Source organism: Euprymna scolopes, chromosome 4 (genome assembly GCF_053919585.1).
Source record: "Euprymna scolopes isolate OS-2025 chromosome 4, ASM5391958v1, whole genome shotgun sequence".
NCBI classification, from domain to species: Eukaryota; Metazoa; Mollusca; class Cephalopoda; order Sepiida; family Sepiolidae; genus Euprymna; species Euprymna scolopes.
In genome coordinates, this window is record NC_136485.1 from 34,331,546 (window position 1) to 34,346,609 (window position 15,064).

Below are 15,064 nucleotides of genomic sequence, written 5' to 3' on the forward strand. Positions count from 1 at the left end.
GTAATAGAATGCTACTACAGAAGCCACCCCAAATACCGAGGATATCGGAAACGAATGAAGGACTGGTGGGACTACACTACAATAAAACAAAGAATTGCAAATCAAGTGAAACTTATTCTCAAGAGAGGTTGGCTTTCAAATCTAGAACTAATGAAAATACAACAAAAGACAATGCAACAGAACATGAAATTCCTCTCACTGAATTCCATGCATAGAAACTCCAGATGCAGAAGGCCTACAAAATTCAGACACAATAAACATGGAGACCGAGATCTATGAAATAACGGAACTTAACGAGAAATAAGCAGCTAAAGTAGAAAATATCATACAACTTATGAACGAAGATAAAACACAAAACTTAAAAATTGGAAGAAATTAAAAGCAGAAACAGAGAAGGTGAACAAGTTCCTCCCAGCAGATAACATTACAGACTTAAACAATTTAATTTACGCTGATGCCAAGACAGTACATATGACGTTTAAAGCAGAAAAAAGACAAGGAAAAAATGGATCGACAAAACCTTGGTGGGAATTTAGGCTGGAAACTCTTATCAACGAACTTAAAAAAGAAGTCAACGCGATAAACAAGATGAACGCGGCTGGAAGAGGATGAAAAAGTAGAAATGCGACCAGCAGTGAGAGGCTTAACAAGAAACATGAAGAATTAAAGTAAAAAAACATAACAGCAAAAGAACAGGGATACAAATCTAAACTGTGAAAACAAAACAGGATCTTTGAAAAAAAAAAATGAAAGACAATTTTATAAAAATGCGAGGAGGAGGAAAATAACGAACAGAACAACCTGACCCGACAGAAACAAAATGCTGGTGGAGCCAAATATGGGAAGAGAAAAAGGATCATAATAGAAAATGCCGAATGGTTGCAAAGAGATAAAAGATAAGTCCCAGCAAATCGAAGAAGGAACAGAGAATAAAATCAGCAAGGAAACCCTCAAGACAATCCTACAAAAAAAGTGGTACACTGGAGAGCACACTGGTACAAAAAGATACAAAAAAAATGTCTATAACATGTTTACTCACAATGTGGAAACTACTAACAGCACAAATTTATCAGAACGAAAGGATGCCAAGAAGGAAAAAGAGGAACACATGATCTATTATACATAGATCAAATGATCTTGAAAGAAGTAAAAAGTAGAAAAAAGAACATAGCCGTGGCATGAATCGACTACAAGAAAGTGTACAACAGGCAAGATTATTAATTTGATAGTAAATACAATGAGAACATGGAAACATGAACTGACAGCTGATGGACAATACATAACTGAGATTAAAATACAAAGAGGTATCTTCCAAGGTGATTCCTTATCAACACTACTGTTCATCATAACCATGATGACCTTTAATAACATACTAAGAAAATGCCAAGCTGGATACAAGTTTACTAATAAAGATGAAAGAATGAACCACCTAATGTACATGGATAACCTGAAACTGTTTGCAAAATCCAAGAATGAACTAGATATGCTAATATACACTACCAGAATCTTCAGCTAGGATATCTGAATGGAATTCAGTATAGAAAAGTGCGCACCATTGATCATGAGAAGGGGGAAAACTGGAGACAATGGAAGGCATGTCACTACCCAACAAAATAGAGATGGGGGCATTAGGTGAACATAACAGCTACAAATATTTGGGAATTCTGGAAACAGAAACTATCAAAGCAACAAAAAAAGAAAGAGAAAATTTGAAAGGATTACCTCATAAAAACAAGGAAACTTCTTGAAGCTAAACTATATAGTAGAACCCTAATAAGAAAACTGGTTTGTATCGAAGACTGTGTAAATGACGCCAAAATGAATCAGAAAATTACATAATGCAGAACACTGGAAGAATAATATGAACTGGAATAGATACATTGAGAGCATTGCCAAGGCTGCTGCAAGGAAGGTTGTCTCCCTCTACCGTGCTAGAAAACTACTTACGCCTGACAGTATCCTATACCTCTATATTATTTATTTTGAAAGACTAATAAATTCCTATTGAAATATATAACAAACTCCGCATGTTGCATCGTCTCTTAATGGGGGTTCATTTTAGATTATGTCAGATTGCTGGACACTAATGGCAGGAGGACCGTAAAGATAAGATAAAGTTTTCACATTTTATGCTGCTTAACTATATTTCGATTTCCTTGTCTACGATTTTCTTTTGTAATATCTGGATTATTAGAAATAGTGTTCTCATCTTGGATGTTATTTTCACAACGTTTTGGCTAGTGCAGCCTCCAACTTTCTTTAGGTTCGTCTTGTTGAAATAATAAATCTTTATGTCGAACTTAGAAATACAATGCCTCCATCCAATCTCAAGAGATAAGGGATACCCTCTGTAAGGGTATCTGCGCATATAATTGTGAGGCAATGGTTGCGCAATCTCAACCACATTTCTCCTGAATCAGCACTGCTTGAGTCTAATGGCAAATACAGACTGGAAACATTGCTGAAATAGGCGGATAACACATACAGCATCTGGAATTCCAAAATGGTCACCCATTTTAGTACTGACCAGACTCAACGTTGCTTAACTGCGGTGATCTGACGAGGACTGATGTGTCAAGGTGATTAAACTCAATAACATGTATAGAAGTCTTAAATAATTCGTATTTGTATTTATTGTATTATCAGTAGGTCTAGGACAACAGCATATTCTTTTCATTGTTTTGACTCTCAAATGTGTATCCATTGATATTTTATATGCTTTTATATAGAGTGATATGGTCCTCTGTTGATTAACTGTGTCTAACTGTGTCGGATATATACTCGAGGGCCAAACAATGAAAAGCGTATGCAGTTGTCATAGTCCTCATCATCAGTACTGAGGATTGAACCTTTCACCTTCAAAAGACTGTCACTTAGTACTGATTATTACACAGCATTTTTATTCATTGCAGGATTCAGTAAAGGGTTCCGTTCAACGTAAAATAATGAGTTCAACAAGACGCATCTGCACATCGATCAAAATGTTGTGATAATTATATCTAAGATGAGAACAGTAGTCAGAAGAATTCAAACAGTACACATTATCAATTCTAATCTCCAAAATTCGGAAACATTACATTGATTCCTTACAAGACTTTTAAACTGCAACTGTCTATTTCACTCAGTTTTCCTTTTTATTAAGTCACGTGATTAAAGGGTAAAACGTGGTCGAGCATAGTTAAGTAACATTTTGAAAAAGCAGTTCTACAATCAACCGTCTCGTACGTAGCAAGCATAGTTTTTACTTACGTTCTCGTGAAAGTGTAATTACTTTGGTAACCAGCACATCCATTTTCCGAATCTACGAATATGGTCGGTGGAAAAGGAGAATCTTAAAAATAAGACACATAAATCATCTAATTGAAAAGTGAGTAAAAAAAAGAAACATATGAAGTGAATATTTGGGAACTTGAATTCTCTTATCGTCAATATATATATATATATATATATATATATATATATATATATATATATATATATATATGTGTGTGTGTATATATGAGCGTATGTGTGTGCGTGTGTGTGTGTGCGTGTGTGTGTGTGTGTGTGTGTGTGTGTGTGTGTGTGTGTGTGTGTGTGTGTGTGTGTGTGTGTGTGTGTGTGTGTGTGTGTAAAATGAATTTTAAAATAAATTATGCTTAAAACTAAAAGCAGAAAATGAGATGTTAAAGAAAGGGTCAGACGTTCTAATTTTAGAACAAATTCGAACTAGTTGCTAAGCGTAAGATGCCAAAGTGATATGGAATTCGGGCAGGGAAGGGGATGGGGAACCTTGATTGTCTAATGGGCGGGCAAAATAGGAATAGATTCTATTTGTTGTAAAAATTTTGTCCACATAAACCACCACATATATATATGTGTGTGTGTGTGTGTGTGTGTGTGTGTGTGTGTGTGTGTGTGTGTGTGTGTGTGTGTGTGTTTAAATCCCCGAAACAGCTACAGGGTAAGTAGCTGATGATCCCTGTTTTCTATTTACAAAAATTTAGTAACAGTTTTCTCTTTTCATCCTTATATAGTTAAATTCTGTTTCAAAATTGAAGACTTTTTCGAAAGTGCTAAGTTTACTTTTATTCAACAATTTTAGTTTAGGTCTTTTTTTTTCATCCATATATAAATGAATTGTCTTTGGCCATTATAAACTTTTTAGAAATCGGATTATGTAGGTGCTTAGTCTGCGATAGGTCAAAATTAATATTTTTTTCCATTCCAGGAATCAAAACTGCATTCTTCATTTATTTTTTTTTTGCATTTTTTCTATTCAACGCTTCTTTAGACTATATATATATATGCTTCAGAATAGTTTTTATTTAACAATCAGTTGTTATGGAAACGTGAGATTGTAGGTTTACAAAATATTACTGGCAGTAATATTCTATAAGTTATCCCATCTAAACAAGAATTGCTCGATATGCAAGATAGAGCAAATAAATTAAATTGTAATTTAATGAATTTCAAAAAACTCTCAAGCTGGATCTACAAAAACATTCATATCATACAGGACTTCTGATAAATGTATTATTTTCACTTTGACTTTCCATGTCTCACTGACTTTAGCAAATAGGGTGCATACCTTTATAACTATTTGCTAATATTGTCTCTCCTCTGATGAGATGGTAGACATCGAGACCCTATAGGTTAAAGAGATTAATTTTCTAAAGCATTCTTTGTCTTGCTTAGAATAATAAAATTCTTTAATATGAAACTCAACCACTTCATTTCATTTCAATGAGAGTTTTTTGAAATTCACTGAATTACAATTTAATATATATATATATATACATACATATATATATATATATATATATATATATATATACATACATAAATACATACATAACTATATAAACATATACACATCTACATATGCATATAGAAATTTTATGACAAATAAAATGGATGCATAAATCTGCAAACAAGCCCAGATGTACATACACACATCTACACATATTGAATTGGAAATAAAAATATGATAATAAAATTTCGTTATATTACTGGGATTAATGTACTAAATATGTTAATGAAACGAAGCATTTTTGTGTTTATTTAAAAATTATTTCAAATTGGGGATCGTTTAACAATTAAAGTTGAAGCCGACAGAGTAAATAATGCATTTAGCCTAACAGATGTAAATTGACATAGAGATAAGTGAGAAACAAAGAGATACATAAATTGGTTTGACTGTATATGTCTGTATGTATATATGGACTGTATATAATGCGTGGATAAACGAGTCTCTATTTTCTGCTGGCGTGTCGTCTGTTTGTGTTAATTTTTTTTTTTACAAGGTGATCACCACTTATCAAGGCCCGGAAGCCATTTGGGGATAAGGGTTATTGTGTGTACAGTAAGTTAATGTTGGGATTTGATAAAGTGTCTACCTAAGTGTGTGGTTCATCAGGAATTTGTTTATGTTGGACTTGAAGACAACCAAGTTGTAGTCAGGTGGGAAACAGGCAGATGGAACAGAGTTCCATAGGCGTGCACTTCTAAGAAAGAAGCTTTGATCATGGAATCTACATTTTGGTTTTGGCACAGATAAGGAGTGGGGAAAATTTTTGACAGTGGTTTCAGCTAGACGGGTGTTTTTCGTGAAAGATCGGCGAGGGGGCGGGCAAGACCAGGGATTTGATTTGTAACAATAAAACAAAGACAGGCTCGCAACGTCTCTCCTGTGGCAGAGAGGTTGCAGGGAAGAGAAAAGGGCATCCCCCACTAAGCCACGAAGCCTATTTTGTAATCTGTCAAGGCGGGATAGAGTGTTTTTAGCAGCTCCTGTCCAGATGTGGCAACAGTACTCCTTTTATATGAGTAGAGAATGTGTGATCGTCTCTAGTTATGTGTATTTTTATAAGTTTATTTTTGTGTGTGTAACATATAACAACAATAACAGGACGGATACAATTCAGCAGATAATATAGAAACATACCTTTCATCTGGTTGATCTTGCGTTGATGGATCCTTGGATAAAAAACTGCAATATGAAGATTCTTATAACAGAAATCTTGTATTTACAGCTTTTATTTTTCGATGCTGGTCTTCAGTTTTACACTTAATTATCGATCTCCCTTGATGACGCCATTACTATACGTAGCATTAAGATCCTTGCTGGGTTTTTGTCACGTATCTTTGTTTATGTTCCAAGATACTTAGTGAAAAACATTACTACAAGAATGATATTTCATCCATCAAGTTACATTCCTGAAAACTATTTAATGTAAACTAGCGGGAACTGTTAAAATTCCACAGTGGAACCCTTCAATATATAATATATTTATGTTGGCATTCTGTGGATGTTCAGCGTAATTGGAGATACCCTGATATTATTGTTGTTTTTTTGTAAAAACTGCAAACACATTTATCTAAGCTAGCAGGGACGTACGATGCAGCCCTTTTGTAAAATACACTTAAATATGATATTTTAATTTATGCAGATATCGTGTAGTTTATTACAGGGTCAATTTTCTATCAATTCTTATATATAATAAAGTTGTGATTTCTAAAATAAAAAATATATCAATATGACTTGAATCGAAACTGAAACTAAAACTTGTATATATATATATATATATATATATATATATATACATATATATATATATATATATATATATATATATATATATATATATATATATATATATATATATATATATATATCTTGAGTTCCTTTAGCTATAATTGAAACCGAGACCAAAACTTATGAGGCATTCTTGGTAAAATTATTTATAAAAAAGATAAATGCCATCGGCTATAATCGACACTGAAACCAAAACTTATGTGGAATTCTTTGTAAAATTATTTACAACAAGAAATGGAAGGTGTCGGATATATACACTAGGGCTGTGATAAGAGAATACTCTTTTCATTGCTTTGACTCTCGAGTATATATCCGACACAGTTAGACACAGTTAATCAGCAGAGAACCACATCACTCTATTTAAAAACATATAAAATATTAACTGATATATAGTCGAGAGTCAGAATAGTGAAAAAAATATTCTCTTGTAATGGCCCTAGTCATTACAATTAAACGACAGTCACTCAGAAGAAAAAAAGATGTAAGCGTGACACACAAAATAACACACGCTATCGTATTAATATATAGATATTTTTATTCTTCTCAAACATAATTATCAACAAGACTAACCGATATTTTCCGGGAATCTTATAATATAACAATTGTATAATCAAAGTAGACTTCGTGGCTTGGTGGGGGATGCCCTTTTCTCTACCCTGCAACCTCTTTCCCACAGAAGAGACTTAACGAGCCTGTCGTTGTTCTATCGTTATTTCCATGGCAAGTGCTCGTCTGAGCTCCATTCTCTGGTCCCCCCTCGCCAATCTTTTTCAAAAAACACCCGACTAGCTGAAACCACCGTCAATAATTTTCTCCACCCCCTATCTGTAGATTCCATGAACAAAGCTTCTTTCTTAGAACTGTACGCCTGTAGAACTCTCAACCTGGATGTCTTCAAGTCCAACACAAACAAATTCCTGATGAACCGCCCTCTACCAAGTAATGACACCTTAAAAATTCTCCAATACTATTGCTACACTATCCCTTTGATTACTGTACACACAATATCCCTTATCCCCGAGTGGCCATTGGGCCTTGATAAGTGGTGAACTCCATGTAAAAAAAAAAAAGTTTGATGGGTTTGAAAGGTATTTTATGGTGCGAGATAAAACATCATGCGGGATGATATAAAAACCTTGTTAGGGGTGTTCAGTGATTTAGAGCCTATTCTAGTTACGAAATAAGAAGGTTATATAAATTAAGATTTTGTAATGCAAACTAATTAGCACATTGTGGGTGATTTTCATTAGATTTGAAAGGAAAATTTTATAGAACTCAAAAGGGCTGTAAGTATGCTTAGTTGGCAACATAAATGCGGCTGGCTATTGTACCGGGTGAATCAATAACAAAGCAAAGGATTGTGGAAAATACTAACGTTGTTCAGGGGTAATAATCATGTCTTGAAGGTGGAAAGTGAGAGGAGGGGTGAAAGGTGTGGAGTAGCAGTTGCAAAGAGTCCTGGATGAGTATTATCTATCTATCTATCTATCTATCTATCTATCTGTGTGTGTGTATATATATATATATATATATATATATATATATATATATATATATATATATAAAACCTTTGGCATTGATGAAAGGGGGATTAAAACGTGTTGCTATGGTTTCAAATGATCTGAAATAACATATTTCTCATATGTTATATCTCCTCTCTTTTGGAAATAAGGTACGATTATGAATATCTCCAGTATCAAATAATTCCTATACACTGTAAAATTTACTTTATATATGAAAACCAAATAGTGGATATATATAACATAATAGAAACATGTGGAATCAAGTCTCCCCTTGCTGTTATTTCAGATCATTTGAAACCATAGCAACAAGTGTGAGTCTCCTCTCCATCAAGGCCAGATGTTTTGGAGAAATATCAGATATTTTGTAATTCATATACAAAATTAGAACAACAAATGACTATGATTGAAACATTTTATGACTGTAAAAAAAGTGCTCTGGATGATGGATGAGCCCCTTAACATGCGACGTTAAGTGAAAATACCACATAGCCCACTACACAATTCAGGCCATTACCTTTCCAACGAGCCTTCATGTTAAATTCTGATCAATAGTCGCTGAGATTTGGAGCTTATAACATTGCCAAAACGGTGCTGTATACACTCGAGGATGTCAGCCTGAGTTTCCGCCAATCACACAATTGGAATATTTGGTGATTAGTCTTTTAAAAAAACACTCTATTTCTTTTTCTTGTACAAGCACCCGTAGTTTCCTTAAAAAGGTATATAGAGTGTGAAGATTAATACCATCATGTTCCTAAGAAAATTCTGCACGTGTATAAACTTTTAGATTTTTGGAACACTTATCTTTTCTATAAACGGAAAGACACATACAGACTTATTATATAGATTATCAAAAATGTATGTACTTACAAAGGAAGAACGATATTTCCAAGAATATTGTGAATATTGTCCCTTTTCACTTTTGTGTATGGCTGTTGAGATTAACGTTAACACTTTAACATACATAATGGTTGCACGTCATAGTAACAATTCATGATAAGAACTCATAATAACCAGTTATATCAACAAGGATTTCTTTTAATAATTACAAGAAACCTGCTCCATCACTGATTGCCATATCTAATGATACATTACCTGAAACTAGTACTCTCAAGCTCCTATACGTAACAAGCGAAACTGGAATAGGGCCAACCACTTCGCTAGATGAGTTCATAATTAACGGATACTCTAATTTAACATCTAAATCTGACCCCCAAGACTGCCATGATCATGGAATATGTGCCTACATTAAAGATGGCTTCCCATGTGGCAGGGATATCTCTAGAGAAGATCCTAATTTACCCTATATGTGCTTCCAGGTTGCACTTGCTTACACCACTGCATTTATATTTGCCTTCTATCGCCCTCATAACAGCAGAGTTACTATCTTTAAGAGCATATCTGAGAAAATTGACCACATCCTGTCTGATCATCCTTCAGCTAACATTCACGTCTATGGAGACTTTAATGTTCACAATGTGGAATGGTTTACCCACTCAAACAAGACAGATAATGAGGGGAGGTTTTGTCACGATTTCTCCATTGCTTATGGCCTCACTCAGATTATTCATGAACCCACTGTACCTGTCACTGACGGTCAGTATGCAAGTCTCCTAGAACTTTTTCTCACAACTTGCCCTGAGGTATGTTCATATCATATATGTTGCACATCCCTCGGCTAACATTCACATCTGTGGTGACTTCAACGTCCATAACGTGGAATGGCTGACCCACTCAAATAAGACTGACAATGAGGGGAGGTTCTGTCAGGATTTTGCCATTGCTTATGACCTCACTCAGATTGTTCGCGAGCCCATCCGTGTGCCTGATACTACAGGTCAATATGCAAGCCTTCTAGACCTTTTTCTCTCCACTTCTTCTGAGCTATGTTCATGTTCTGTTCTTTCTCCTATAGGATCCTCCGACCACTCCGTCGTATCAGTTAAGATAAAAATGAAATATAATAAGCCCCCAGACGTACCGCCCCACCATACTGTATACCGATACTCTATGGCAGACTGGGATAACTTCCGTACATTCATATCTGATCTACATCTGCATTCCATGTTTAAAAAGGATGTGTCCTCTATAGTATCAGACCTGACCGAATGGCTAATTGTAGGCATAGACCGATTCATACCATCTAAAAAATTCCAACAAAAATCTAACAGCCAGCCATGGTTCTCCCCAGAATGTGCTGCTGCCATCGCGCACAGAAATCATTTTTCCATAGCTACCAACGTAATAGATGTACTGAGACTAAAGCCACTTTCAGGAACGCCAGCAACCACTGTAAAAGAGTAATAAAAAATGCAAGAGAGCTATATGCGCAGTCCGTTAAATCCAAAGTAGCTGATCAGCGGCTTGGTTCCCACCAGTTTTGGCAAATAACAAATAGGATCATGAGTAATGTATGTCATGAGTAAGTTGCTGGAATCCATATTAAATAGAGAAATAGTCAACTACCTCAGCAAAAATAACCTTCTTAGTGACATGCAATATGGTTTCCGTTCTGCAAAATCTACAGCAGATGTGCTAACGGTTATATCTCATAGGCTTCCTTTCTAGGGCAATTGCTCTTGACATATCAAAGGCCTTCGACAAGGTATGGCATAAAGGCCTACTTCACAAGATTTCCAGCTACGGTATCACTGGTAATGTTTTCTCAATCATTAAATCATTTCTCTCTGATAGGCTCATAAGAGTAGTGGTTGATAGGCAGAAATCAGAGGCCCACAGTATTAATGCTGGAGTTCCTCAGGGGTCCATCCTGGGCCCAACTCTTTTCCTAATCTACATCAATGATCTCCCTAAACACATACTTAAATCATTCGTTGATATCTATGCTGACAACACGACCATCTACGGCAACACATCAAAGGCTGTAAATGACAAAGTTCTCTCTGATTCTCTCTCCTTTGATCTCGAGTATGTGGTTCAGTGGGGGAAGAGGTGGCTGGTTACCTTTAATGCATCTTAAACCAAGCTCCTATCTTTACATCATCAACGCTCTTATCCCCATCTGGCATCAATTGAAATCGATGGCTCTCGTCTAAGAGAAGCCCCATGTTTTGACAAGCTTCTGGGCTTGACCTTTGCTCCTGATCTGAAATGGAACACGTACATCAAGTCTGTTGCCAAGGTTGCTGGAAAGATGGTGGGATCCTTCTACCGCTCAAGAAGATATCTCACTACTGATGCAATTCTCTATCTATATAAAAGCCAAGTACGCCCAAGGATGGAATACTGATGCCATATCTGGGCAGGAGCTGCTAAAAACAGCCTATCATGCCTTGACACAGTACAAAATAGACTTCGTGGCTTAGTGGGGATGCCCTTTTCTCTTCCCTGCAACCTCTCTCCCAGAGAAGAGACGTTGCAAGCCTGTCTTTGTTCTATCGTTATTTCCATGGCAGGTGCTCGTCTGAGCTCCAATTTCTAGTCCCCCCTCGCAAATCTTTTACAAAAAACACCCATCTAGCTGAAGCCACTGTCAAAAATTTTCCCCACTCTTTATCTGTGCCTAAAACAAAACGTAGATTCCATGAACAAAGCTTCTTTCTTAGAACTGCACGCCTGTGGAACTCTGTTCCGTCTGCTTGCTTCCCACCTGACTACAACCTGGATGTCTTCATGTCCAAGATAAACGAATTCCTGATGAACCGCCCCCCCCCTTAAGTAGACATTTTTATTAAATCCCCACACTAACGTACTGTACATGCAATAACCCTTATCCCTGAGTGACTTCCGGGCCTTGATTAGTGGTGATCACCTTGTAAAAAAAAAAAAAAAAAGAAATATTAATTCAAACAAATATATTAGGGTAATTGCAAAGTGAGCTCCCTCTACCACGTTAGAAGATTACTCACACCTGAGAGTATCCTGTATCTCTACAAAGCCACTATTCGCCCATGCATGGAATACTGTTGTCACATCTGGGCTGGCACATCTGTCACTTGTCTTTCGCTCCTAGATAGGTTCAAAAAAGAGTCGCCAACCTTATTAGGTCCTGCATTGTTGGACAAATTGCAACCTCTGTTACATCGCAAAAATCTGGCATCCCTATGCCTGTTTTACAAGTACTTTAATGGTAAGTGCTCAGACGAGCTTAAAACACTAGTTTCCCCCTCGATGTAAATACCCCCACCCAACAAAGCAGATGAGCAGCAAAATTCCACCCCTACACTGTAATAATCCCTAGATACCGTAAAGCCTTCTACTAAAATTGCTAGACTTTGGAATTCCCTCCCAGCCCCCTGCTTCCCTGACTGTACTCACATGCAGTTCAAGTGTAATGTGAACAGACATCTCGCTGCCCAACTCCCTACATAGTATCCCTGCAAATCTGGTCTTAAATAGTAGCCCCTTACGATTTAGTGGTACCGTATCTTGCTTGGTGTGAAAAACAGAACAAAATTAAGAAATGGTAACAGAGATATTCAATAATAAATCGAAAGTGACAAAACATAATTGTGTCTGGTTTATTCACTTCTTTGATTTTCACCATCTATGAGTGCATTATAATATTAGTCTTTCAAAAGCTTTATCAAAATTAATCTTTTTAAAAAACAAATTACCGTTTGACCCTTTCTTGCTTTTCTAGCGACCATCCTGTATTGAAACCTTTGTGGGTGAAATTTAAATTAATGCTAATTTTTAAATATACATAATAGTACCAAAGAAATAGTAATACTTCATGGTAACTTGTTATGTTCACGGATCTTACACATACACAATGGTAACAACGGATAGTAACATATCATTGTAAAAGCAATGGTAACAAGGGATGGTAACATGTCATTGTAAAAGCAATGGTAACAAGGGATGGTAACATGTCATTGTAAAAGCAATGGTAACAAGGGATGGTAACATGTCATTGTAAAAGCAATGGTGACAAGGGATGGTAAAACATCATTGTAAAAGCAATGGTAACAAGGGATGGTAAAATGTCATTGTAAAAGTAATGGTAACAAGGGGCGGTAAAATATCATTGTAAAGGCAATGGTAACAAGGGATGGTAACATGTCATTGTAAAAGCAATGGTAACAAGGGATGGTAACATGTCATTGTAAAAGCAATGGTAACAAGGGATGTTAAAATGTCATTGTAAAAGTAATGGTAACAAGGGGCGGTAAAATATCATTGTAAAAGTAATGGTAACAAGGGATGGTAACATGTCATTGTAAAAGCAATGGTAACAAGAGATGGTAACATGTCATTGTAAAAGCAATGGTAACAAGGGATGGTAACATGTCATTGTAAAAGCAATGGTAACAAGGGATGGTAACATGTCATTGTAAAAGCAATGGTAACAAGGGATGGTAACATGTCATTGTAAAAGCAATGGTAACAAGGGATGGTAAAATGTCATTGTAAAAGCAATGGTAACAAGGGATGGTAACATGTCATTGTAAAAGCAATGGTAACAAGGGATGGTAACATGTCATTTTAAAAGCAATGGTAACAAGGGATGGTAAAATGTCATTGTAAAAGTAATGGTAACAAGGGGTGGTAAAATATCATTGTAAAAGGCATGGTAACAAGAGATGGTAACATGTCATTGTAAAAGTAAATGGTAGAAAGGGATTGTAACATGTCATTGTAAAAGCAATGGTAACAAGGGATGGTAAAATGTCATTGTAAAAGTAATGGTAACAAGGGATGGTAAAATGTAATTGTAAAAGTAATGGTAACAAGGGATGGTAACATGTCATTGTGAAAGCAATGGTAACAAGGGATGGTAAAATGTAATTGTAAAAGCAATGGTAACAAGGGATGATAACATGTCATTGTAAAAGTAATGGTAACAAGGGATGGTAACATGTCATTGTAAAAGCAATGGTAACAAGGGATGGTAACATGTCATTGTAAAAGTAATGGTAACAATGGATGGTAACATGTCATTGTAAAAGTAATGATAACAATTGATGGCAATAAATCATAGTAACCAGTTATTAAATACAGTAACCAGTTATAGTAAAAAACATGGTAACCAGTTGTGATGACAATTCATTATAAAAATAATGGTAACAATACGTAACAAGTCATGGTAACCAGTTATATTAAAAAGTAAAAGTAAAACGCGTTTGTCCCAAGAGTCAGAATCAAATCCAAAGATATTCAAGAATTTGTCGTATCTGAAAAGAAAGAAATCAAAAATCTATAGCTGTTACACTATTTTAATCGTTCACTTACCTTCATTAGCGAAAGTTGTTGGGGAGACTAGCAGTAACATTGCACAGCATAAGATATACTTTAATAACATTTCGATGAGCATTTTGTGGTGGAGAAACCGTATTACTCTGCCAGAATCATAGAAAAACTGTTTATATAACGCTGAGATTTTAATTTCACTCTTTATCTGAAAATAAAATCAAAATATAATTTAGTTCGTTTTCAATAAATGCTTCAGATTGTACTCATGTTTGACGGATATTTAATAAATCCGTCTAATATAGCAACAGGTGGTTGATCTTTATGTGTTTGGCGTTTACAAAAGAATGCGAATGAAAACTTTAATTAAATAGTTTAAATATATTCTTGTCAAGTATTATATCTGATTAGTATTTAATATCTACTATCAAATCCCATTTTATTTAAATTCTGTAAAAGTAATATGAAAATCTTTTGTTGCATATGTTGTCATGTAACTTCTATAGCTACTATGACAAATGCGTTTTTGGATTCTTTGTATAAAATTCTTTCACCATTAATCTACTAGTTCTATCTCGGACTTGACATATTTTGTTAGCCCTTATCAAAATGAAAGATGGATAAGAAATGGTTACATATATGAACTGGTCTTTAAAAAAAATGGTGGAAACAATGGACAAACACGTAAACGACTTTTGTGAATTGTATGGTGAAGATTATGCCAGTCTGAACAATGCAAGCTGTTCTGAAATGCTTTCAGACTTGAAAAAAGATCCTTTGAAGATAAAGACTAAAATAAGCTCCAAAAATC

At 35.3% G+C, this 15,064-nt stretch overlaps 1 protein-coding gene across 1 annotated transcript in view; it reads right to left on the bottom strand.

Moving 5' to 3' along the window:
• Positions 1-14,455, bottom strand: part of LOC145267002 (peroxidase mlt-7-like) — a 77,017-nt gene extending 62,562 nt beyond the window's left edge. Inside the window, exons 1-2 of the mRNA XM_080122905.1 lie at positions 14,296-14,455; positions 3,250-3,331 (exon numbers count right to left, since the gene is read on the bottom strand). Of these exons, the coding sequence (XP_079979031.1) occupies positions 3,250-3,331; positions 14,296-14,377 (164 nt within the window). The 5' untranslated portion in view covers positions 14,378-14,455. The remainder of the gene's footprint in view (positions 1-3,249; positions 3,332-14,295) is intronic.
• Between the last annotated feature and the right edge of the window lie 609 nt (positions 14,456-15,064).